This window comes from Pituophis catenifer, unplaced genomic scaffold (assembly GCF_029215685.1).
Source record: "Pituophis catenifer annectens isolate HBS135680 unplaced genomic scaffold, rPitCat1.0.hap2 SCAF_3, whole genome shotgun sequence".
Classification (NCBI taxonomy): Eukaryota; Metazoa; Chordata; class Lepidosauria; order Squamata; family Colubridae; genus Pituophis; species Pituophis catenifer.
The window spans coordinates 181,733,149-181,760,312 of record NW_027256883.1 but is presented as its reverse complement, the minus strand read 5'-3'; the positions used below and the strand labels follow the sequence as shown (position 1 = coordinate 181,760,312).

General features: G+C 36.1%; 1 protein-coding gene across 1 annotated transcript in view; it reads right to left on the bottom strand.

Moving 5' to 3' along the window:
• Positions 1-1,824: 1,824 nt before the first annotated feature.
• RALGAPB (Ral GTPase activating protein non-catalytic subunit beta) overlaps positions 1,825-27,164 on the bottom strand; it is a 69,845-nt gene continuing 44,505 nt past the window's right edge. Inside the window, exons 17-31 of the mRNA XM_070941644.1 lie at positions 21,379-21,512; positions 20,789-20,971; positions 18,418-18,569; positions 17,893-18,080; positions 16,660-16,766; positions 15,566-15,718; positions 14,820-15,029; positions 13,778-13,936; positions 12,735-12,900; positions 12,204-12,326; positions 11,129-11,265; positions 9,237-9,345; positions 8,864-8,942; positions 8,108-8,256; positions 1,825-7,058 (exon numbers count right to left, since the gene is read on the bottom strand). Of these exons, the coding sequence (XP_070797745.1) occupies positions 6,865-7,058; positions 8,108-8,256; positions 8,864-8,942; positions 9,237-9,345; positions 11,129-11,265; positions 12,204-12,326; positions 12,735-12,900; positions 13,778-13,936; positions 14,820-15,029; positions 15,566-15,718; positions 16,660-16,766; positions 17,893-18,080; positions 18,418-18,569; positions 20,789-20,971; positions 21,379-21,512 (2,243 nt within the window). The 3' untranslated portion in view covers positions 1,825-6,864. The remainder of the gene's footprint in view (positions 7,059-8,107; positions 8,257-8,863; positions 8,943-9,236; positions 9,346-11,128; positions 11,266-12,203; positions 12,327-12,734; positions 12,901-13,777; positions 13,937-14,819; positions 15,030-15,565; positions 15,719-16,659; positions 16,767-17,892; positions 18,081-18,417; positions 18,570-20,788; positions 20,972-21,378; positions 21,513-27,164) is intronic.

The following is a 27,164-nucleotide window of genomic DNA, read 5'->3' as shown; positions in this document are numbered from 1 at the left end:
TCAATGCTCAATTCTAGGCTGTGTGGATGGGAAGGGAAAGATTATGCTCAGGGCTGCACACTTGTGGGTTGCTTCAGAATTTGACTCTTTCCCCCTTCTGTTTAACATCTAGATCAGGGGTGTCAAATTCACGACAACACATCATGTGACATATCACAACTTCCCCCCCCAGAGCTAAACCGAAGGTGGGCATGGCCAGCGCGTGATGCATCTGACTCACGGACTGCGAGTTTGACACCCCTGATCTAGATGACACTTAGTGGAGTCATTCATCAGTTCATGGTTTAGAACCATCAGCATGCTGATAATACCCAGATTGATATCTTTGCAAGGGAACCTGTTGAGCTACTGACCCAGTGTTTGGAGGTCAAGGAACAGACTTCAGCCTGAATGGCTGTTGCCACTGTAGTCCTGAGCTCCCCAAGGTCAGAAACATCTCATCGTTGGTCTTGAACAGAGTTGTGCTTCTCCCATTTGAGAAGAGCAGATACAGGTAGTCCTCAATTTATGACCACAATTGTGCCCAAAATTTGTTGCTATTTGTTAAGTGAGTTTTTCCCCATTTTACGATCTTTCTTGCCACAGTTATTAAGTGAATCATTGCAATTGTTATCACGGTTAAGTGCATCTAACTTTCCCATTGACTTTGCTTGCCAGAAGGTCTCAAGAGGGGATCACATGACCCTGGGACACTGTGACCATCATAAATATGAGTCAGTTGCCAAGCATCTGAATTTTGATCATGTGATCATGGATCTGTAACGGTTGTTTGAAATATAGCCATAAATCACTTTTTTCAGTGATGATGTAACTTTGGTCACTAAATGAATTGTTGTAAGTCAAGGACTACCTGTAGTAGCTGTTGCCAGGAGGGCCTTTACATAGGTATGCCATATATGCCAGTTTGGTCCCAGGCCTGGAGTTAATTTGATGGACGAGAGGGTTGTAGTCCTTTTTAATGTTTTTAATCTGGGGTGTCTTAAAGTTTTTATATTTCTAAACTGCCCAGAGTCCAATAGAGTGGATGGTTATATTAAATGTAACAGGACTTAACATGTCTTGGCCTATGTGTACAGATATTCCTTGCTGAATGACCAGGGGTTTTATTTGAAGTTACAACAGCCATGATGGAACGGGTGTTTTAGGGCCTGTAAAACAACCTCTTCTTCTTCTTGTGCCATACCCATTATCGGACGTTGGTGATCATGTTGGCAATCCTATTTTTGTCAACAGCCGTATGAAAAAGTGCTGCTGAGTTTTGTCCAAACCAGCCCCTTAGGTTTTGAAGCCATGATGTTCTTCTTCTGCCTAGACCTCGTTTGCCAAAAGAACCTGTGGCCGTCATAAATGGTTGCACTGCCTCCTGCTGTTATGTGACTGCATGTCAGGCAGGTCAGCTTTACCACCAGTTGTGACATTCTGCTGTCATGTAACCAGAATGTGTTTTGCTTATTTCTGGCATTTTTTGGGAGGTTTCATTTAAATTAACGCTTAACTACCATGGCGTTCACTTAATGGCCCCAGCATTTGCTTAAAAACTGCCACAAAAAAGACTGGAAATTTATTTTCATTCACATGGCCGCAATTATGACCAGAATTCCAGACTCTATTATGCTCATTAGTTGAGGACTACCTGTAAATCTCCTCGGACAAGGAAGATGCTTGAAATCAAGAAAGAATCAAATCTAAGGCTGCAATGCTGCGCTTCTAGACTGCGGTAACCTGCAATGTCTTAAAAGCAACGCAATTCTACACCATTTCTATGAGAAAGGTAGTTTTTCCCCACAGGAAAGAGAGCACATAAACTAAAGACCGCCAGTTGAATACATAAGAATAATCTTTAAAATTTATTTGACTAATTGTGTTACATTCAGTATCTGATGTGTTTCTTCTGGACAAGGAGTTGGCATAAATACAAACAAGCCTTTGTGCCTTCTCTAAACAAGAGATAAAATACTAGAGACAGAGGAGCACAGCTTCACATCTTTGTATTTAGTCTACCTTTACAATTTAGTGCTAGGATTATTTACAGAAAATACAGTAAGAACAAAAAAAAATCATGTCTTGGCAACATATAGAACTTTATACATAATTGTACATGATTTTAAGCATATGGTATCTAGGCCATCTCTTTCAAAGCACTTGTCAAAGATACCCTCTTATGATTGTGAACTCACAGTTATTTTTGTTCCCTGTTCATCTTAAATTGTAGTCCTATAATCCTCCTGTGCCAAATATTCAGCTGCATGACAATTGCATGCTTCCTGACTGGGAAGCCACTTCACATATGGGACAGTCCAATTCTCAAGACATTCCTATTTCTTCACAACCCATGGAAGCAAATAAGGTTCTGAGGATTGGAAACAAGCGTTGTTTCCTACAGCTGTGTCCCAACTGCTCTGCATATAGATTAGCTACTTACTTCAAACATGATTCCCTTCCTTTCCCTCCTCGTAGTATATATATGCATGCTGTACATTAATAAATGCTTGAAAATCTGCTGAAGAAAAAGGGCTTTATATTTCTTAAGTGAAAACTTTTTTTGTTGAAGGTACTAAAACAGACACCTTTTATATGGAAGTGCTGTGAAGGTTGCATTTTTTTCTTGCTCCGTTTATACCAATAATAATGTATTGAAAGGATGGTAAGCATGAGCTCTTACGACAGAAATAGACAGGATAGATATGTGTAGCCCTAATATTGTATCTCATAAAGAGACTGGAATGAAAGAATACAAAATGAAATGATAATAGGAAACAAGCAGCGTTAATGGTAGGAAAAGCCATCTGCTTTATAAACTTACATTCTTTTTAATTACCTTGTGTAATCATATTCAAAATACAATTTGGAAATGCAATGGCCAACCCTAAATTTATTTATATTAGACAACTTTCTTCAAATTAGTGCCCTCCAGAAGTATTGGATTCCCAGAATGGGATGTCCAGCAACATCTGGAAGTACCTTCTATCAGCTTGAGGAAGGTTAATGTAGCATGTCTGAAGTCTCAGTTGATCCCAAAATTAAATTTTCAAATGCAACTATTATGGAGAGGTCTAGACAAAACATTTTATTGCAATCAATCAACAGTTCTGCACAGAAAATAGAAAGTTACCAGTGCATTTGGAAGCCTTCTCAACTATACATGGAAAACAGACAACCAGCATCTGTACAAGAGGACCACATCATATGCATTATCTGGGAGAATGCAGTGAAAGTAAGCCCTTATACATTTCTTTTAAACACTCAGTGCTGTTTGATGAGATTTCTGTTGCATATGCTGCCTTATTACATTTATCAACAGTATCATATATAGGCCTCAACACCAAGACCTTTTGTTTAATGATAAAACAGATTTAAATAGGAGGATTTACACATGTAGATTCAGGGCAGTTTGCCTACTTTTTCTGAAATCTAAATGAAAACAAATAATAAAATAAAATCAAGCCAGGGGATAAACTCAGACATACAGAAGAACGTGGTGGGGGGGGAAGGAAACCCCTTATATAAGCAAAATGTTTCTTGTGGTTTCATAGAAGAGTCGAACAAACTAACATTTATTTTACTGAGCTACAGATCTTTACATTTGAATGGAAAGTTTAAGGCAACTTATTTTAAATCTCACCCTGTTTTTAATTAGTTTAAAAGTCATTTTAAATTGTTTTTCTTTCACCTGTTTAAGTCAAGATGATTTGACAGGTCATTAGTAATCATATTAACTAATGGGTTTGTCCAGAATACATATATGATTCAAACAATTCTAGCTACGTCAGCAATTGATGTGTGTATGCAGACACTCAATTGTTCAACGCTTGTTATAGTTTTTGTGGTAGTCATGCATTGTTCATGCCATTTAATCTAGGAACTAAATGTGACTGGTCAATTTATAGAGCTAAACAGTATCTAAGCAAGTCTACAATTAAGTTTAGTGCTCATGCACTGGATTAATATTGGCAAGTCTTCAGTATCAAATATACTATATAAAAGCCTATATATTTCAGGATCCTCACTAGCCTTGCTATTTGCTGTTCCAGTCTTGCCTTAGAACCATTTGCAATTGATTATATTGTTTGTCCTTATTTTCCAATAGGTCCTCTTGAACCTAACAAAATAACAATAATCACCCTGCTAATTCAATGCAGCCATTTTGTCCATTACTCAATCTTGTCTAAAAACTATTATTTAGGGTTACTTTTCTCATCAAAAATGCCACAATTTGTTACATTAAAGAACAAAATATCCCTCTTAAAAGAATATTGGGAAGTGAATATTCCCAATATTGGGAATATTGGGAAGTTACCAATAGTGTGTAGTACCAATTGCAAAGTAGATATTACATACACAAATAGACGGTCAACATAGCTAGAAACTTTTTCAACTTCTCTTTTTGCAAATTGGTTCACACTTGAATGCTGTTCCGTCTTTGGCTTAACTTTACTATAAAGAAAATAAAAGAGGAAATAAAATACTACTATTTTTGTCCCAAAATGCTTTTCCTTGGAAATTTAGCAGTTCAAAAAATAACTTTTGCAATCACACTGGATGAGTGCAGCTTTGCTGCATCCCTCTCCAGAAAGTATCTCTTTTCATATCAATATTTAGAATGATATGGATCTAAAAAGGAACCTTCATATGCAATTCCTTTACATATGTTTCCTTTTAAGTCTATGCCATGCACCCTGGTAAAATTGGATATAAAAAAGGAAAGGCACAACTTATGAAGTGTTTTGCAAAGGTTTAGCTGTTGCCAGCAAGAGTAAGAGAATTAATATTCATATTTTATGATACTTACTTTGCTATAGGAAATGAATTTACCATAATAATTAATTTTAGAATGGAAACAGCTTAATAATATAACACATAAAGATTCACTTGCTAGAGATGATTACTGGCCATTTGTTCATCAAAGTAAGTCAGCAGAAGATTATCATGTTTAAAATCAAAATATTGCATGAGCTCCACATTAAGTTTCCAAGGCATATTACAATTCCTTATTTAGATTTATTCTCTAAATCAGGTTTGTTCAATAACAGAGAAACAATTATTAGACTATTAATCACCTTGATATATAAGTGACCAGTCCTAAATATTCTGGGATTATTATGAAGTTAAGCCAGTGACTTTGTGGCAAAGTGTTTAATTTTCAGCTTTCTGGTTCTAAATAATTAACTAAAAATATTCTGATTTATACTCTTATTATGATGATTGGAAAAAAAAGAAACAAAACAAAAAGATCAAAGCACCAAATTATGTTGGAAAATCAGGAAGTGAATTCTTGCTGGCCTAAATATCTCCTGATACATTTATTAAGAGCTACATTCCATTGAACCAATAGGAATTATTTTTAAATCCAGGTTCATAGAATCTTTTTGATTGCTTACCCATGCTCCCAAAAAGATTTGTCCCTGAAGTATTCTGGATACTCTCTGGGAAAAAATATTTCTATTTACAACACGTGTAGGTTAATTTTTAGATATGTCAACAAAAGTTATCTAAAAGCATTTCTATCCTGCCCTATGTCTACGCCACTCATTTATCATCTTCAGAACTATGCAAAGATTTTCCAAGGCTTATAGACATTACTAGAACTTCATTCTGTCATCCACCAAAAGTTGTAGGTCCTGTTAACATCTAGTAGTAGAGAACACAGCAGTCAATGCAAATGAAGGAAGATAATCTTTCAACCATCATGCGACATGTATTCTGTACAAAAATAGGTGTTATAATGTTATTAGGCCAGGGGTGGGGAGTACGCTGGCAAGAATGCTCAGTGTCTGGCAGAACCATCTCTTCTAATGTCAAATTCTAGATGCTATCCTTGCCACAAGGGCCAAAAAATAAGTTTTGTAAGAGTTGTAACTCTTCTGAAATATACAGATGTCCAATTATTTCAACAATTTTATGATTTCATATTAAATGTGTTTTTTATTTTTCTTGTCATTAGATAGGAAATGCCTACCAAGTCCTGCATTCAATTGAAATGAGTGAAAGCATAATTGTGAAATCTTTAATTTAGGTTTCAAGTACTAGTTTTTATGTGCGAGTGTATGTATGTTTATACATATAACATACATCCAACTGAACCAAATTCCATAACAAAGGTTTTGCTTGTGTCTCAAACATTGTAATGGATAGCTTAGATGTCACCAATACATACACCAAAGCATATATTCCAAAACTAACCACTGAGCAAAATGTGCCATTTGTACTCTAAAGATTATTTTTGCTTCTCCCTTCTCTTAAGCCAAAGGTTCAAGGGTTTATTTTTTTTTTCCTGGACAGACCAGCAGAAGACATAGACAATAACAATTTACAAAGATAAAACATTTAACAACCAGTCCATGGCTTTGAAAGTAGAGGACAAGACCCAAATATAATTTTCTGGTTAGAAGTAAAATGAAATCATATATCTGACTTGCTCGTAAAAGGAAAAGCAAACTGAGCAGACAAATGCACAAATAGTTTATCTAAAATAATTTGCCCTTGAATCTAATCTGCTAGAGAAACCAATATGAAACCATGTGTTAACTCTATACTCAGAATCTGGCTTTTTTTTTTGCGCAAACATGGGAAATCATGAGAAGTGTAGTTAACCTTCTGTTTGCTATACATCCGATATATTGTCTATTAATAAATAATACTTCATTATCAAAGCTTCTCCCTCTGTAGCATTGGAGGTGTGGCGATGTGCTCAGAAGGACTGCAGGACTGGAGCCAAAAGCAAGTCCTCTTTATTTTCTTGCAGTAGAAGCAGAAGTCATGCTGAGAATGTGGTTTGTTTACACAAGAGGTCCATGAATGGGAAGATTTTATTTCATTGTTGCAGATACCAAGCTGCAATTTAATTGTTCAAAAAGGGTCCTGGGTTTAAGGATTACAGTTTTTCAGTCCAACCTCTTGAAAAAGAGAGGTATAAAACTCTGGTTCCAGCTGTTTGTTCCTGTATTTATTGACAATATCAGCTATTTTCTGTTTTCGTCGGACATGAGGGGGATTGTATGAGTCACTTTCCAATCTTTTTCTTCGACAAATATTTATTACTGTCTGTCTCACTAAGAACCCTTAAATAAAAAAGGGAATAAAGTTAATACAATTTATTTCACTCAGGAATTTTCTCATTTTTATTCTAACAATTTGAATGTATAGCCAAAACATCAACAATAAATAATATTGATAGACACCATTTTGTTTGCTAAATACAATGATATGTGCAGGAGAGTTGAGATGCAGTATATAACTGTTTCTTCCTATTACAGAATTAGCAATTTCAATGTCTAATTACTTCATTCTCAAGATAGACTTAGGAAAGTTTAAAGGGGCTGAAAATAAGGGACCTGTCACCCTTTTAATATTGTTGACTGTCATCATCCAGCAATCATAGCTAGCATGACAAGAAGTAAAATCCAACTCAGGATTCTGTTTCCATACCAGCCAATTCTGCCATAGTAGGCTGTGTTATTATGATTTAATATTTATTTAATGAACCCATATATTGATGGGATTATGCTCCCATACTTGGCTGATTTTTTTTTAAGATTAGGAATCTCCAATACTGCAAAACCTAAGAAATAATGGGGATTAGGAGGACCAGGATGGGAAGGATGAAGGATCTGAATCCTCACTGCTCCCAATTCTGCTTATATTTATATTGCCTTGCACGTCTGACTTGAGGTTGTACTCTGGACTGACAGAAAGTTGATTTTATTGGAATATTCTTAGAAGAATCTCACCACTTTTTCTCACTTTTTAGGAATGTTATTAATATATATATCTGTAAGCAATAGATCTGAAAAGTATTAGTATAAGTTCAACTTTCCTTTTATCACTTTTTTCCACATCCCCTTGGTATGTATTTCCCTAACACTGGGAGATTCAATGGGGTTATGAAAGCATACCACCAATATACAAGCAATCCCCAATAAATAATGAAAACCTGGCTTCATGCCTGGAATATTCCCTGAAAGAGGCTTGAGCACAAGGAGAAGGAAGAATTAATGGATCTATTTTTTTCTAATTGGAAGTAGCCTAGTGCTAATGTAACAGAACTCTTTAATAATAATACACTGCATTCAAAGCTAGTATAATAACCAAATATTAATAGAAGACGTACCTAGAGCTCTTCTGCTAACTATCATGCCATCCACTAGAGGGATAACCATGTTGAATTTTCCAGTAGCTCCTTGTACTTTTACCCTGAATAATCCAGTGTTGAGGGGATGGATGAAAATCACTGGCACTTCTTTTTCAGGAGTAGCAGACCTTAAAAATCACATAAGTAGTTAAAACCAATGAACATTTAAATGTCTAAACAAAGCAATTGTGCTTTGATGGCCAATATTGAAGGATTCAGTTTTTAAATAATAAAAAGTAAAACATTATAACAAAGATGTCAGCTATACCATGACATTTATTTCCCCAAGCTCAGCAGGAGACCATACGTAGACAATATTCTAAAATGATACCAGTTATATAGCAAATGGATTGGCTGGCTTAATACACACAAATATCAATAGGAAAGTTGGAGTTAACAGAAGCAAGCTGCAAATCTAAGAACCAGAACCCATGTGTGGCCAAGGCACAAAAACTAAAATCATTAGGAAGAAATATTAACTGCAACAACTTTAAATGTCATTAGGGAATAGTATTTTGCCCATACCATGAAAAATATACATTTTTATATACATATATATGGAAATGAAGTAAACATACTTCCATCCATCCATATTTGACTTATGCCTGTTTATCACAATTTACTGGTTGGGACTTAGATGTGGTAATGCCTTGCTCACAGGTTGCAGATGAACAGATGCGAACTATGTCCACATAGAAACAGTGTCACTGAAAAGGTAGAGAAATTAAATCATACCTCAGTGAAGTGCTGCTATTTGTTGTAGTTTCTACTCCAGTGCTAGTCTCTGAAACCAAGTCAGAGAGAGGGAAATTCTCTGCAAGACAAGGATAATATAAGGTTAAATAACAACAATAAATACATGTTCAAATCCATAAAGTTTCAAGAGAACACAAACATAATAACTGGAAACTAAATCAAATTTGTAATTGCAAATAGTGGTAGCTAGTTAATTCTAATTTCATAAAAAATAAAGAGGACTGGACCTGATGACAATTTGAATGGGAAATTAGCAGAAAACCAGGAAGGAAGGAAGGAAGGAAGGAAGGAAGGAAGGAAGGAAGGAAGATTTGACTTTCATATTTATAATAAAACCCCAAGATTCATGTACCTATATCATCATAGCGTTCAACCCAAACCACGTACACCTTGGTTTCAGGTCCCATGGGGGGAATAGCCCGACCTTGTGGAAACTTCTTTGATTTGGAAGTTGGACTTAGCTATTGCAAGTATAAAACAAAAACAAATGTTTGCCTATTAATCAAAATTAGCAGCATGTATTCAGCTATAAGACTCTGAAGGAAATTAAGACATTTCAGCAACAAATAACTTATTATGAATCAATTTACTACCAACAAACAGCTTCTCTGTGAAACTAAGTACTTCCCAAGACTAATTAATATCATACCCAATTGGCTACAAAATATTGCACTTAAGGTATTTTCTTATGATAAATGAAGTATATTGGAAAAAGATGAGGCCTTAGTGCCATTATTATGATAAAATTGCATGGCAAAGCAAAACAAAACCGTGGAGACTCCTATTAATTCTGTGGGAGGCTGCGGAGGTTTGGATGGGGAACAACAAACTTCATTTGAACCCTGGCAAGATTGAGTGGCTTTAGTTTTGGGGCTTTCTGGTTCTAGGACGTTATTATCTTTAGGACTGAATGGGATTGCATTGTTGCAAACAGATCTTGTGCACAATTTGGGGGACTTCCTGGACTTATGACTCTTTCCTGAGGAGCAGATAACAGTAGTAATTAGGAGGGCCTTTGCATAACTTTGTATCATGTGCCAGTAGTGCCAGTTCCTGAATCAAGGGACCTTACTCACAGTCACTCATGTCCTGGGTCATCTCCCATGGACTATTGCAATGTACTCTACATAGGGCTGCCCTTGAAGAATATCCAGAAATCAGAAAATTTAGCCGGGTTCAAAATGCAGCAGCTTAGGCAGTTATGTGTGTTTCTGATAAAGTGCATGTTATACCTCTGCTGTGTGAGTTACATTAGCTATCAGTTTGTCTCTGGGTCCAATTTAAGGTGCAGGTGTTGACCATTAAAGCCCTACAGGGGATCAAGTTATTTGTGGGACCATCTTTTCGTGATTTCACTGCTCACTTCACCAAGAATTCCCCAATCTTTCTGGCTTTGCAGGTCAGCGGGGGGAAGGGGACGGTTCTGCATGGGCAAGCACACACATGCACAGCTCCAGTTGCGCAAGCAATGGGCAAGCCACTTGTACAAATGGAGCATAGACATGTTCACCTGTTGCTTGTACAAGTGGGAATGCACGCACATGCTCACCCATCACTTCTGCAGCCTGGTTCCGAACAACTCAAGACCCAGTAATGGTCTGTGGGGGTGGAGACCCCTGTCTCACCAGATCCAAGAGAATGGGTGTAATATGGGTTCTATCATCTAGGGAGCTCCATTTGGCAAGCCTTAAGCAGTGGACCTTTTCTGTTATGGCACCTGATTGTGGTATCTTCTCCCCGCAGAAATAAAGTCAGTCTCATTACTCCTGAGCTTTTGAAGGTCTTTCAAGCTTGGGTGAATTTATGAGATGGCTCTGATATTATTAACTTGGAGAGATGTTAATCTATCTATTATTTTCTTTTGTTGTTTTAATTATTTTATAGTTGTTAAGGTTCTTTTAATAATTATTATATAATAGTTTAAAGTAATGACTGTTTCATTTATTAGTGTTTTAGTGGATTGTTGTATGCCGCCCAAAGACACTTCTCCAGGCAGGAAACCAGGAGATGGTCAATTCTAGTACTGCCTGAGATATAAAAACTTTGGGCCAGATATTCTTTCTCACCCACAACATCAGACTCTGGCAACAAGCTGGTCAGTCAATTCCTAAATCAACCAACTGATCATCATTTGGTTGATATGGGGAAAAAAATGGACCCTGTACCTGTGAGAAAAAAACACTAGGAAAAAGAAATATATAAAAACTATAACTTATATTTAAAGTTCACACAGAATAAACTTACCCTCTGAGAAGTACTGAGACTGTCTGTATGATTAGGAAAAAGCTCAAGTGTCAGTGCTTGCTGCTTTAGTATCCCAGGCAGGAGATCCATATTAGAATCACTTTCTTGGTCTGAGACATTGCTTTCCAATGAATCTGCTGAAACCCAAAAGAAAGAAGTTTCTTAAAACAAGAAGGCCTTTCAACTCCGAATCCATTCTGAATGCTAACAGTGCTTTTTCAGATAGCTCATTCATTTTAAGTGCAGAAAGAATCCACAATGCAATTTCGGAGCCCTATAATTTCCCTAGTCTGCAACCAATATCTGATTCAGTTATAACTGTGCAAATAAAATGTGAACAGAAAAGAATGAGAAACTTTTAGTGATCCAGTTCAGTTTGTCTCAATTTTGACTGGAAAAAGCTTGACAGAATTTTAGGTGGAAGACTTTCCTGTAACTATCTGGAAACATTTCTGCATATATGCTAATACTATATTCTCCCTAAAAGAAATTTTGTATGCTACTGACATGTCACAGAACTTTAAAATAAAGTAGCCTAAACATTACTATTACATATTTAAGAATATTTTTTTTTTGAAATATTTTTTTAATTTTTATTTAAGAATATTTTTTGAATTCCCTTAAAATACATTTAACAGTTCACACAAGAAGTGGGTACATATTAAACTCTTAAGAGATAATGACAAAAGGGTGGCAAAGGAAATGGATGCTGAACACAGGAAAATATATCAAGATGACAAAACCACTATGACTTTTTGCAGCAGGAAGGAACAAAATAAATCCTGTTCCAGTTTAAAAGTGATAACGTAAAATGGATTTATCACATATTTTTCTTATGTGTCAAGTTTTTCTGCAATGCAGGATACAGTTCTAATCAAATGCTGAAATATTTCTTAATCACTTATAGCAGGTGTCAACCTTGCGTTGTCACGGTGGCGTCGTGCAACGTATCGGGACTTTTTCCCCCTTCACTAAACCGGGAATGGACATGGCCAGCACGTGACGCATTCAGCCCGTGGGCCGGGAGTTTGACAGCCCTGACTTACAAGATCAAAGACATATGCAGTACACTTACTTAAGGACTCCACAGGCGAAGGAACAACAAAAGCTATTTCTGTAAGAGCATCTGCGTAATATAATGCTTTTCTTTGCCCGTTAAAAATACTTGCTCCCATGTCTTCTGAACAGATTACTTCATCTGAGAAGAGGAAAAAATTAAAATCAAGTCCTATTTTGTGCTTTATTAAAACAGGCAATGTCCTCTTAATATTGTGAAGATTAACTTGTTTTTTGAGTAAAAAGAATTTATATGCTGTATGTGCTGCATCGAAAGATCTATGGACTGGATGTACCTATCTCAACATAAGCATGAGAAGAGCAATAGTCTTAGAACACTCCAACTGCTTAAATCCATGTGTCCATGGAGTAATTCTGAGTAATTAGCTTCCCAAATCACTGCAGAATGATTACTTTTGCCCTCCACAAATAATTTTCTGCTAAGATTATTCAATCCATGTAGACCTTGCTAAAATGGAGATGATGGGGGGAAGGGAAATTGACCTATTTCAGTATGTTACACTGTCCTGGGCCTAAGAAAACACCTCACCTTGCTCTGATCCCTCCTCATCGCAAAAGCTATTAATGGACCAGCTAGTTGAAACATGTCCTGTCCATCCAGGGTGCTTGCCCACATCAACAGACCATCCAAGAGATAGCAAGAACTCTAGAAAGTGTGGTTGAACATTTCTGGAAGACTCTACGTTCTTCAAAATCTATGGAAGAAAAGACCATATAGCATACACACAAAAACAAAACATATAGAGGCAATTTCTTACTAACATGGTTGTGGAAATCAACACTTTCTTTTGCATTTTTAAGATATCCAGGATAACTGGCTTGAAGTATCAAACAATTTGGCTGGTACAATAAACAAATAAGACTAGCTGTACATTATAAGCGTATTTTGTATCACCCAGGGACGTAGACTGGAATGATCTATACCATCTATTCAAACAGAAATAATATAATTATGCCCCTGGAAGCCCCTTGATATGCCCAATTTCAGCACTGATATAAGTTAATTAAACCAAATTTTTCATATTCTGGTTTGATATGATTTCCAAAGGTCCTTGAGTATGTTTCTCAGGACACCAAAGGAAATATTGGCTTAATGAAACCACTGAAGATAGGGATATTATGGGTTATGCAGAGAGACAAGGCTTATTTTGGCCTGATAAACAACAACTTGTTCAACCAGGACTGTTACTTTTGAATATTATCAATGTGTTAATTAATACAGAATTCAGCTTCCTGAAAACAGTTTTGCTTTTTAAAGGAGTTTTTCATTCCTTACAGTAGTTAATAAGTGTGAAAAAAATTCTAAAACACCATTTGCAATGTCCCACATAACCTCTTTCCCTAAATAAGTAAAATCATGGTAGGCTAAAAAAGAAAGTTTAAAAATTGTGAATGTAAATAAAATAAGAGCTATGTATAATTTTTACAGTTTACAAAATAAACTTAATCAAATTATTGTGGCATAAATTCTGAATGATTTTATTTGCACTGAATTCCAAATTATTGTTGCACCCTACGACACATTCTTGTACCATCTGGTAACAAACTACAAGGAATCAGCATATTACTTACTTCTTGGCTTGATTTTTGGCCTGCCTTCATGTAGAAAATGAAAACAGTATCAAAAGGACGACATGGCAGCAAGTCCAGGTAACCAATATCATCAAAAAACCCAGGCACAGAAGAATCAAGTGCAATCAGGTGAGGAGGTAGTCTGCTATTAACAGGTTCCTAACCAAAAAAGTAGTACAAATGTTAATACTAAACAACATCTAAAAATGGTTATGATGAAGTAGGATAAACAATTTTAGCTTGTTAATGAATAACTGCTATGTTGGTATGAAAAGAAATTCCAAAAGCCACAACTGTGTAATAACCTTATTAACTTCAACCAAAATGGCACAAAAAAGTTTACTGTTAAGTTCTCAGGAACCTTTTATTAGCAATATTTTACAAAACAAGCAGGGAATCAGGACAAAAAGTTGCACATCAAGAATAAGTAACCTACATCAATCAAGAGATTATTTGTTCCTGTTTTGGAGTTCCCAGAGACACCTACTGTAAAATTCTGCTAATCACTAATTTCAGCAATATGTTCTTTCGTAAAAATAAATCCTAAAAAAATGTTTTAATCTTCTAACAGGTTTAACACACTATTTTGTTTATCAACTCCCTCCAAAGAACAAAACATTACAGGTCTTCCCATCTGCTCATCACATTACTATCATGATCTTTCCAACTTGTAAAGTCCAACATTTTTTAATGTCTGCCTGCTCTTCATTCAAGTTGTCCTATTAAAAAAGGAGTTATAAAAATCAATTGCATTAACATAATAGGTAGTGTTATCTCCTACAGAGACAGTATAGAGCAAAACTTTATTGTACATTATGAAGTATGGCATACTCTTCTACTCAATAGTACAGTTTTCACGGTAGGAGTCTTACACCTACAGATTTTTTTTTTTAAATAATGCACATGATCAGTTAAAGAGTTTTACTATTCTATTCCACTTTATAAAGTTCTACCTATTTTGAGCCACAAGTCATTGGAATCAATGCTACCTAGTGGCTTTATTCTAATGATTGTGCTAGATAATAATCAAGTTTTCAATCACCTTCAATGCTTCTAGAGATAGAAAGCCAAAGTGAGAAAGGAAGAGGCGGGCTGTTTGGAACTCCCGTGCAGGAGGTGGTGGTTTACAATCTGTGACTGGATCAGGGAAGTTTTTTTTCCTCCATTCTTCTTCCATTTTCTGATCTATAGATTTCTCATAAAGAACTTGCTGATCCATTCCACTTCTCAGCTTCTCATGACGTTCTTCCAGCTGAAACATATTTAGCAACTTCATCAGACATCCAAAATTGCCAAAACTAGGATCAAGATGTACTGCAGGATTTCTCATGATTCAAAGAGCAATGAAACCAGGTGCCTAAAAAAGCTGCTGCAGTTTGCTATAGCTTTCTATCTAATAAAATGCTGACTGCTGATGCTCATCAGTTGCCATGTACAAAAATTCACCTACATGCAGCTAAATAAATGCCTAAAGAAAACAACAATTACAACCAATGTTAATAGAATCAATATCTGTCTGATTTCACATTTTCACAGGATACGGAAAGAAAAAGGAGAACAGGATATTCCATACCAATCTGGCAATAGCTTCCTGAAAAATGATGACTGACTTACTTTATATGTCCAGTAAGCAGAGAAAGTTTTAATAGATGAAGAGATGCACAAACATATTATTTTGTCCTAGAAAGACTGATGTGAATGCAGACAAGAGAGTAAAAGTAATTGTGAAGAATTTAACCAGTTTTTTTGTACAACATGAAACAAATCAGGAAACTGTAAATGTCTTACTTCCTCAGTAACTATCTCATGCAAGTCTGGAATGCTCAGGTCTGCTTTCACGAACGGAATTTTGTCCACTTCCTCAGGAAATGGCCGATGCTTCACACTATATTTTAATCCAACATCATTTTTAGGTGCAGGACGGGGGTCTGGGACAAACAGCTGTTGAAAAGAAAACAATCAACCTAGTTTTAATATTTTGTTATTGTAAAAACATTGAAGCAGATTGAAATAAATTTGGATTTGTCTAAAATTGTCTACTACAAATATGAGCAAGACTGGAGAAAGTAAGATTAATCTGTATCTTTGGATACGGACATAAGTTCACATGGATGCAAACATTATTTCTAATGTTTGCATGTTTAAATTATAACAATAATTTAAACAATATTGTTTCAGCTATTATTTCTGGTACATAATTTGATTTGTGATAGTAGCTCAGGTGTAGGATGAGGGTGGAGGTTCGCTCTCCACAAGCTTGGAGAATGAACCTCCAGCCTCATAATTTTGATTTATTAGAGTATGATTAGTTCAGAAAAAAAAAAGATTACCAGAACAAATACTGAAACTTCTGGAATAATGATGAACAAGGACACCATAATTATTTTAGGATTATTAATGAATAAATTTGTTTTAAATTGAATTTTTTATGTTAACTGATATATCATTTAAAAAAACAGTACTTCCAATGCATATTTATAACTACTATTAAATTAGTAAAGGACAGACCATAACGAGTACCCTATTATGAAATGTTGCAACTGTTAAATGGAAGATGTGAGCCACACAAACTGTATATATGGATGAATATGATTCATTATCTCATTTTCCAAATTAGGATGGTAATAGAAATAACCCCCAATTCAATGATCAGTTATTTTAATTTTAAAAATATAATCCTCAATGGATCTCTACAATGAATAGGAGAGGAAATAATGCATGGTGCACAAAGTTAGTTTGGAAGTGAAGCTGAAAGGGGCATTAAAACCAGTAATTCATTGCACCAAGGGTAGCATAACATTAGCACTTTACTGAACATTTTTCAGCGCTCCTTGGCTTTTATAAGAAAGAAAATTAGTTCCACCCAGAACTCTGACAAAAACCTTTTGATTTGATTTGGCTCCTCTTGGCAAAAGGCAAAGTTGTTGTGCCCACGCATGTCTTCCAGACATCCCACGAATTAGAATGGTGACTGAAGGAAAAAAGTCATCTGGGGAAGAGAAAAACTAGCATGAGTAACCTCTTAAAATAATAATGCTGAAAAAGATTCAATTGGGCACGTATAAACCAATTAAAGGACGAACAAGTAACACAATTGGCAGAGCTAGAAATTCAATAGACAGATTTGAAGATAAAAGCATAAGCTTGCTCCATGTGCAGGAGCTACATACAATTACTGGAAAAAAACTAATAGGCTCTCCCATTATGTCTGTAAATAAACTTGGATAGTCTTAATTTACCAGAGGAATGAAAGCAAGAGGAAAGAATAAAAGCAAATGGGTTATAGCATTCACATTATTGAGTGACTCAAAACAAAAACATTTCTCTGATGTGCTATATTTACAGATAAACTGCAAGATTTATTAAAATAGAAAAAGACTTAATTTGTATTTAACTGGTTTCTGTTCAAATTCCTATACTGCAACTCAGTTTTATCATGTGTTCTGGAGGCTCCAAAGTCACAAAATATGAGCCTTAACAATCCAGCTGAAATTTCCTAATAATGTAAGAACCTGCTGGATTAGAGCAAGGGTCAGTCTTATCTAGCATTCTGTGCCTGAATGGTACCTAAATGTCAATGGAAAACCATAAACCAAACATAAATGGCACAGGGTTTTCTACTCATTCCCCAGTAATTGGTATTAAAAGATTCACTGACTTTAATAATATTCTATACAGCCATGATGATTACAGCTTTATTCTCTTCATTTTCATAGCACAATTCAGTTTCTAATCTACTTTGTAATATGACTTTTTAAAATACCTTTTCATAAGGTTACCTAGAAGCCAATCTAAAAAGAAAATTTCATTTTTTACAGTGTATTCTAATAAAACCTTGCTCCAAAAATAGGCTAGTAAATGAAGAATACAAGAAATAAAACAGGCAAACTCCTAGTCAGTTTTTAAACAAACCAGGATGAACCATCCTGAAACTGAATTATCATCATCTTACATTGAGCTGCATCTCACATATATTACCCAAATTTAATATGGCAGAATTTCACAATATTCTACAGTTCAGCACAATATTCTATAATGCAGAAGAACAGTTTAATTAACTGCAAACACGCATACACAAGGATGCCTGAAAAGATACACACAATACATTTACTCACTTTGTTCATTCCCCAAAGGCTGCTCTAACATTGCAAGGATGACACTGTTATCCAGGACAAAGTAGCGGAAGCTGTACTTGTTTATAGAAGGCAGACGAGCATATTTAATTAAGGTGATCTCATTTACCAAGCTACAAGGAGAAGCAGGACCACTGGGTGAAGGGAAAGCTCCAAGAACTTGCATGATGCTATAAACCAAAATAATAATTTAGTCAAGACATATTTAGTAGAAAAATTATTAGAATGTTGAAAGCAGCATAAATTGTATCTATGACATTTTTACTGGTATCTTGCTGTCATAAAGCATCAATCAGTCTATAATTTTAAGTAATATAATCAAGGATAGGATATTTAGAGGAAAATGCTGAAACTGAAAGTATATTCTTTAAAGTAAATAAATATTTCCAAGTTTCTTCAGTTTTAAGTAAAACACTGTTTTGAGCAAATTCATTGTAGAAACATTAATCAAGCTAAGAAAAATATTATACTGTGGTTAACAGGATTACTTTCAATAATCTTTCATACCAGGTGAGGGTAGCTTCAGCTGCATCCTTCACTCTCATGGAAGCAGGATTTGGCTCTTTATCTCCTTTGTACTTAACTTCTTGTTCACTACTTCTGGATTTACTTCCTGAGATGCCCAGTTCCACAATCTCCAATACTTCTTTTAAACAATCCTAAAAAAGGAATGTACCACTCAGCTATTTAACGAATAACGCTTTAATAAAGAAATAAAGACCTTAAACAACTCTATAAATATTTGGGGGAAAACGAGAGGATGAATGTAGAGTAAAATGAATAAACTGAGCAAAAACAACAATAAGAAAATAAGTTTCTCAACAGAACAAGGAACCAAAAGAAGAATGCTCCATCTTTGGATTGGTCCAAAAAAACTAAAAGCAGGACCTATATTTAGATTTGTGGTATGTACTGTGCAGGGCTCCTGTTACATTCCTGTAAACTCTGAAAGTCTCAGAAGGATTCTGAATAAGTAGATAATCCGTATGTGTGAATCACAGAAATCATAATGGAGACCTTTTACATTGTTTCAATTTGATATAGGTTAGGTTTTTCACTAATTAATTTCTTAGGTACTTTACACCATTAGTTTATTAGGGCAGCCACTGTATATTAAAAGCTCACTTTCCTGGCATTGATATCACTTGGATATTTCCAAGAAACTTTGTAATTTAACAGACCTTTTAAGAGCTAGAGGAGTCCAAAACAACCTACTACCTATGGAATCTATAATGATAAAAACTCTAAGATGCTTTTTGCTATTATTAAAACTTACTAGTACTGGGTTTAAAACAGTGGTGGAATGCAATTTTTTTTTACTACCGTTCTGTGGGCGTGGTATGGCTTGGTGGGCATGGCAGGGGAAGGATACTGCAAAATCTCCATTCCCTCCCCACTCCAGGGGAAGGCTACTGCAAAATCTCCATTCCCATCCCACTGTGGGGCCAGCCAGAGATGGTATTTGCCGGTTCTCCGAACTACTCAAAATTTTAGCTACCGGTTCTCCAGAACCGGTCAGAACCTGCTGAATAGCACCCCGGTTTAAAATAATATATATAGTCGTTTTGATAACTAATGTTTGCAGGAGGAGGATATATGTCCATCATAATGTCTTTTGTGATTAAAAACATTTAAGAAAGAACATGCAAATTACCAGAGTTTTAGTAACTGCTTTTACTTTGCCCCATTTCCTGTGGCTTAATTGAGGCAGATGTCATGATTTGTTGTGGACTACATATTTTGAAAACAAACTAAAGGATAATTCCTGGGGCAATTGTTGACGGGTGAAATGTGGTTTTCCAATGAAAACTTTACACTCCTACTTGTATTGCTTTTACAAACAAAACATGCAGATACAGTGTAGAAAGATATATAAGTATTCCTCAACTTATGACCACAATTGCACTCAACATTTATGTTGCTAAACAAGATATTTGTTAAGTGAGTTTTGCCCCATTTTTACGAAATTTCTTTTCACAGTTGTTAAGTGAATCTGGCTTTCCTATTGACTTTGTTTGTGAGAAGGTTACAAAAGGTGGTCACATGACTGCGGGACACTGCAACCGTCATAAATAAGAAACAGTTGCCAAGCAACTGAATTTTGCTTGTGACCACAGGGATGCTGCAATATTGTAAATGTGAAAAATGGTCCTCAATCATTTTTTTCAGTGCTGCTGCAACTTCAAACAGTCAATAAAGGAATGGTTGTAAGTTGAGGACTTCTTGTAGTTATTACCACAAATAACTATTTAAACAATACAATTAAAAGACGAACAGCGGTAAATGCAAGTATTTCGTATTGACTCATCAGTACCTACATTACAATAACATGGTTAAAAGACAATTACATCGGCAGAACTGATAAGTGCTTGGCTTTCAGAATAAAGGAGCATCTTCCAAAATGGGTCCAGACAGCATTGAGTAATCCAACAACAGCAGGAAATCATGGCCATAAAATGCCTTCTTCAGCCATTGCACAGCACTTACTAGCTACGGGCCACCCGGTGGATCCAAACTCTGCGTTAAAAAGTTTTACTGAGTCATAGTAACTCTTGTTTTCTGCGTTTTGCTGAAGCAGTTGCGATTGAAACCTCCCTTGTGCGTGCAGAAACAGCTGTATGTCAATCTACGCCTCCTGTGGGCGTAAGGCTTGTCAATGGTTGCTTTCTGCACACATTATATAGGCTTAATTAATGCTCCTGCTAGATCTTATATTTGAGGCTGATTTCAACCATGTTATTGTAATGTAAGTACTGATCAGTCAATACGAAATGCTTGCATCTACCACTGTTCATCTTTTAAGTGTATTGTTTAAATTATTAAAAGGGACTAATTGTTACAAATAACTATGCTTATATAGAGCGGTACTTTCACTCACCTTTTCATCAAGGATGTCTGGATGTTCGGTGAGCCAGACACAGAGACACTGAAACGCTGCTACTATCATGGAATGGAGATCTCTAGAATGGAGAGGAGCTGGACGACTACACTGATACACAATGTAGCAGCACACAGAGCTAATTGCTCTCTTCCTATCAGAAGAGTCAACACCAACCTTCATCTGACATGAGAAAAAAAGTTGCTTAGCTTTAGGAAATCACTCTCTACATTAAATCTAAATTAAAACCCTATAAATACACAAGTGAATTTAATATATCAAACTATAGGATGGATTGCAAAAGGCCCATGGATACTGGATTTTTATTTTCTTTTAAATGCTTTTGACCTAAAGAGCTTTGTTTTTAACTAATTTTATTTCGTTTAATTGCTATTCAATTCAGTTTTTTTGTAACATTTTTTTTCCAAGTAGGGAAAAATATGAGATCCTACTATGGAACAAGTTACATTGCCAGCTCTGCTAGACATTCCCAAAGGAGGAAAGAGATTTTGGTAAAGAAGTAAAGGGAAGATAAGCCCAAATCCTCCAGCCTAACCCAAATAATTCTCAGAAGATTCCCTAATGCTCACCTTTGCCAGGCCAGAGAGTAGCTCTAATGCAGCTAGTGAAATGCTCATTTCCTGTCTCCACTGTGCGTTGAGCCTCTGTGTTACCAAATGAATGCTGCGGATCAGGAGTCCAGCTGCAGTATCTGTATGAAGAGCTAGGATATAAACCCCAATACCACACACCACAGGGAGGGAAAACAACTAAGCATTAGTGACAATTAGCAAAGCAGTCCATCAGACAGAAGCTAAAGCAGCCACAATACACACAGAAAACAAAGTACACACTCCTCTGGGAAGTAAAACATTCAACACGAAGTAACTTAGACTCTGAATGTTAATTAAGGTAGCTAAGTACTAATCTAAAATATTGCTCGATGCTGCCAATGATAAATTTGGCTAACCTAAATTTTCTGTGTGATCCCAGGCCTTGCTATTGTTATTTTTGTGATAAATTTTGAAATACTGTTTTAGCAGGAACTAAAACTTGAGCAAAATAAACATAACATTATTATGTAGCTAACAATATCCTATGTTTAGTGTTCTGTATTTAAATATTATCTTTTTCCAGAAATGGAAAATTTTCTGCATTTGAGAAGTGAATAGTTCAGAATGACAAGTTAAAAAAAACTCACCTTTCCCCAACCAACCTTTTCTGTTCCAAAGTCTGGTTTTTAGTTGGCAATATTATTGTTTTGATAAAAACAGAAAACTTTTCCATGCCTGAGGCTTACTACTTTCACAATTCAATATTTTAGAAGTCTATTACCTTACTGAAGGCACAAACTACTCATAAAGCACAAAATAATATGGAACTAGATGTCTTTTTATAAAATATAACAGAAATACTGTTTTCTCCTCGTTTACCATGAAAGAGCATTTTGGAAGCCATTGTAGGGCTAATACATTGCAAAGCACACCAAGTGGCTTAATACCTCTTAGAATCTATTTTTGATATTTTTTGCCAGTTTTTTTCTGCCTTTGCAAATATATTTGTTGCACTCACATACATTATAAATCAATTCACGGTCACTAATGGACTTTTCTCTCTGTATTTTGAACTCACATTAATCAAAAACCCAATAACCCATCCAAGATGGCTCAACCCATCCAAGACCGAGTGGCTGTGGTTTCCGACGTCCCGATATAGTCAGTTGACGCCATCACTGACTATTGGGGGCGAATCATTGGCCCCCACGGAGAGGGCTCGCAACTTGGGCGTCCTCCTGGATTCACGGCTGTCTTTAGAAGAGCGCTTGACGGCCATGACCGGGAGGATTTTTCATCAGGTTCGCCTGATTCGCCAGTTGCGTCCCTTTCTGGATCGGGACTCGTTACGCACGGTCACTCATGCCCTCGTCACCTCCCGCCTGGACTATTGCAACGCTCTCTACATGGGGCTCCCCTTGAGGAGCACCCGGAGGCTCCAACTGGCGCAGAGTGCGGCCTCGCGGGTGGTAATGGGAGCGACATGGCGCTCCCATGTAACACCTCTCCTGCGCGAGCTGCACTGGCTCCCGGTGGTCTTCCGGGTGCGCTTCAAGGTTTTGGTTACCACCTTTAAAATGCTCCATGGCTTAGGACCTGGTTATCTACGGGACCGCCTACTACCACCAATAGGCTCCCACCGGCCAGTACGCTCTCATAGAGAGGGACTCCTCCGGGTGCCGTCAGCCAAACAGTGTCGACTGGCGGCCCCTAGGGGGAGAGCCTTCTCTGTGGGGGCACCTACTATCTGGAATGAGCTCCCCCGGAGATACGGAGGATCCCGGATCTGCGTACCTTCCGCCGCGCTGTGAAGACCTTTTTATTCCATCAGGCGGGCTTGGCCTAATCTCTTCCCTTTTTTAAATATCTAAATTTTAATCTGTTTTTAAATTATTGGGGTGTTTTAATCTGTCTGGGCCAAAATGATTTAATTTGATTTTATCTGGTTTTTAAATTTTTTGTATCTATGTATTTTATTGTTGGCTGTTCACCGCTCTGAGTCCTTCGGGAGTAGGGCGGTATACAAATCAAATAAACTAAACTAAACTAAACTAATAACATATGGGCATTTTGCATAAGCTTTAATATCATCTTTGAGATCGATCCTTTTAGACAAAAAAGATGGAGCACAGGCCAAACAGTTCAGATTAGAATGGTCTTTAGATATACTGGACTTTCTACAATTCCCAAATAATATGCCGAAGGTTAAGTTAGGAAATGATGCACCTAAATATGTTGCTAATGCAGTCCTTAGTTTAGAGGCTGATCTTGCCAAAGTAAAAACTAGAATGTGGATAGCAGCAATAAAGTACACTTAATTAGAATCCATCCGGTTTGATCCACCTAATGCTAAGTAATAATTTTTATTCCAATTGGAAGAAAGTCTTTAACTGGAAAATCACATTGTGTGGCCTATTCCTAATTAATTTATGTATATTAAACAAGGATCAGGCTAAGGAATGGATTACACAACACCTCGTGGATCTAGTATTGAAGTTTAATCTTCTGCCCTACTTTGATAGGAGAATCACTGCATCTTATGTTTCTACACTGGTCTATCCTACGTATATAATTGGGTTTTCACAAGGGTATGTTTCAATGCCCTTCCCTTTACATTCTTAGAAGGGAAATACTATAATATTCCTTTAATTTGCCAGTTTAGCCTTTGTGGGATGGAGAAACTATTACAGGTACACTATAACACTGCCATTTTTATTCGAGTTTACATTTAAAAAAAATGGTGATTTCTTTTCTAAATGAGTCCAGGGCAGTCAGATGATTACTTAGCTTTTGTACTAACTGACAAAAAATGTCCGGGTCACCTATAATACCACTAAGTTTTACCACTTAGCTTCAAGAAGCTTCCTAGAGCGCACTTCCAGTCACATAAATCTGGCTTGGTCTTTGTATATTTTTTCTGTACGTTTCTTTGTTAAGGCTGGGTTTTGATCATAACAGAGTTCTGCTGATTAAGTTGGGAAATAAAATTCTGCAACCTCATGTCCAATCAATAACATCCATTATGTAATGGCAAAGTGAGACTCATTTAAGTACATTACATAAGCCCTCACTCAAAAATCACTAATTAAACAAGACTGGTTAATGCTATAATAAGCTGAAAAGTTAATTTCACTTAACTTAGCTACCCTGAGGCTATGAAATGCGTTCTTTACTCTGGAAATACATCATGACTATTAATTTCAGGGAGGAAAGGCAAGAGACAGGAAGTAGAGTCTATAGGGAAGACTTCTAAATGATTATTCTTGTACATGTTGCATTATTACGGCTTTATGCTGTTCTTTATTATTATTCTCAGAATCGTTTTAGTCACTGGTGTGAGCCATCTTAAACAAGATAAAAAGTTGCCTCAAGCATGACAAGAACACTACATATGTATGAAGAAAATTAAGAATTTTAAGTTAAAAAGTGTTTCACGATCTTTTAGGTATTACAAGTTTTGCTATTATATGGTTTTTGTAAAAAAAATCTTTCACTTTGATCACTGGGCATTAATCTGAATCAAAGTTCTCTACAGAATGAAATGTTCTAATGAAAAAACCTACTACTGGCATAGTTAACATTATGTGACTCCTCTGATATCTTGGCAGGGACCTGGTTCCGCTTTTCCTAACAGTTCCATTGCATTTGCTTCATTATAGAGCAAAGTATATTTAAAAGCAGCTGAGACTGAAATATAATTTAAAACTTATGCTCATGAGATATTTATATTTTGAGACAATTCCAGATTGAAAATTGCATATAAATTATTGGTTTTGGTCATTGGAAAAAAATCACTTTATCTTATTCTACTGAGTTACTGAAAGGAGGGTTGCCTAAAAAGTGCTAAATGTAGCACATACACTAATAGCATCATTGTTAGGTGAACCAGGTGGCCGTCAAAAAACCCAGCATGGCCAATAGGCGCTTTATGTCATTTTTTGCCTGAAAACAACATAAAACCTTGCAAATCACGGTCACATGATCATAGGACGTTGCAACTAGTTGTAAATGTGAGCCTGAAATGCAATTATGGGACTGTGTATGTGTGCAGTTGTAACTTCAAGGGTAGGTCAGAAGTAGCTTTTTAAGTATCTGTTGTAACTTCAAAGAGTTGTTAAGCTCTGAGAACTACCTGTAATGGAAAGATGGAACTATAATAATGGAACTATATTCCATATAGTTAGGATTTCATAATGACTTTATATGTAATTTTTTTATTCTCCTTTTTCTCTTCAGTTATTTTTCTCCTCTGTATTCATATGTTAAAGTAATGAAAAAATTATTTTAAAAAGTATACAGGAGTTCAAAGTTTAATCAGATAACATACTACATTCCTCCATAAAAACACGGAACACTAGTCTACCTCAGTGAAATAATTAACTGTCTGTTAAGTCATGTAGTAAGAACAACTTATCCAATGTTTTACCTAAGTGATGGTTTTACGTTGTCATTAGTGGTAGAAAGGGATTCAGATGGATAATTAGATATGCAAAGAGTTGCCTGTCTGGTGAATTTATTACAAGTGCCTTCTGGGTTCTTAGGAAGGATGACTGGGATCTCTTAACTCTATCGAAGAAGCTGATCTTCAACTGCTATTGGTTTATCAGATTCAGAAATATGTAAGCTCAGATAACAATTGCTTCTTAATGCATATGAAAACAAGCTTTTCTAGTCAAAACAGTCATTCCGGCTTTCAGTTGCCACAGAAAAGTATGCCAGTATGTTCTAAATGAGACAAATATGTACTACTCTGCCAGGTCCTGAAGTGAATTCTACAATGAAAAGAGTTAGGTAGAACAATGATCTTCAAATGTAGTAGAAACACATATAACACACATATCTGTGCACATACAATGTTTTATATACATCTGATTAATATTGATTAATGAATCTTGGGTTTCTCCGACTAGTTCAAGAACACAGTATACATTTAGCACGATAAATACAAACAGAGGGGGTCAAAAAACTGAAATCAAAGCAAAGATTTGGGAACTGCAACATCTAGTGAAGTTATTTACATTCCCACCCCCAAAAAAAAATTACATCGACATTAGCACGGTGGCGCAGTGGTTAGAGTGCAGTTCTGCAGGCTACTTCTGCTGACTGCTGGCTGCCTGCAATTTGGCAGTTCAAATCTCACCAGGCTCAAGTTGACTCAGCCTTCCATTCTTCTGAGGTGGGTAAAAAGAGAACCCAAATTGTTGGGGGCAATATGCTGACTCTGTAAACCGCTTAGAGAGGGCTATAAAGCACTGTAAAGCAGTATATAAGTCTAAGTGCTATTGCTATTAGACTATTCCAACAGAATACATGGGGCCACAAAAACCAGATGAATATTATACACATTTAGTAGTATTCTGAAGGCTGTAAATAATGATCAGAATGAAATCATCTTTTCAGAATGAAAAAGTAACAATACTGAAAGAGTGGGTGGGTGGGGAGCAGCAAAAACAAAATAGATAGGAAAACTATTCTAGAACTAAAAACCTCCAAAACCACCTCACAGGGTTGTTGTGGGGAAAAATAGGAGGCAGAATCCCTTGAGTTATACAAAATAAAGGCAAAATAAAGTGCAAAAAAGCAAAAACACCAATTGTTACCAATACCTTTTCTTCTCTGTCCCTTATAATGACAATTATTTATTTATTAGCATCATTTATATTTGTATCTACCCTCTTCCAAAACTCAGGATGCTTACAGAGTCATAAACTAAAATACATATCCTAAAAAGTTATCTGTATAAACAAAAAACAAAATAAACTAAACCAGATCGGTTGAAAAGCAATCATTACCTCCTCCATCACCCAAATGCTTGCTGGAAC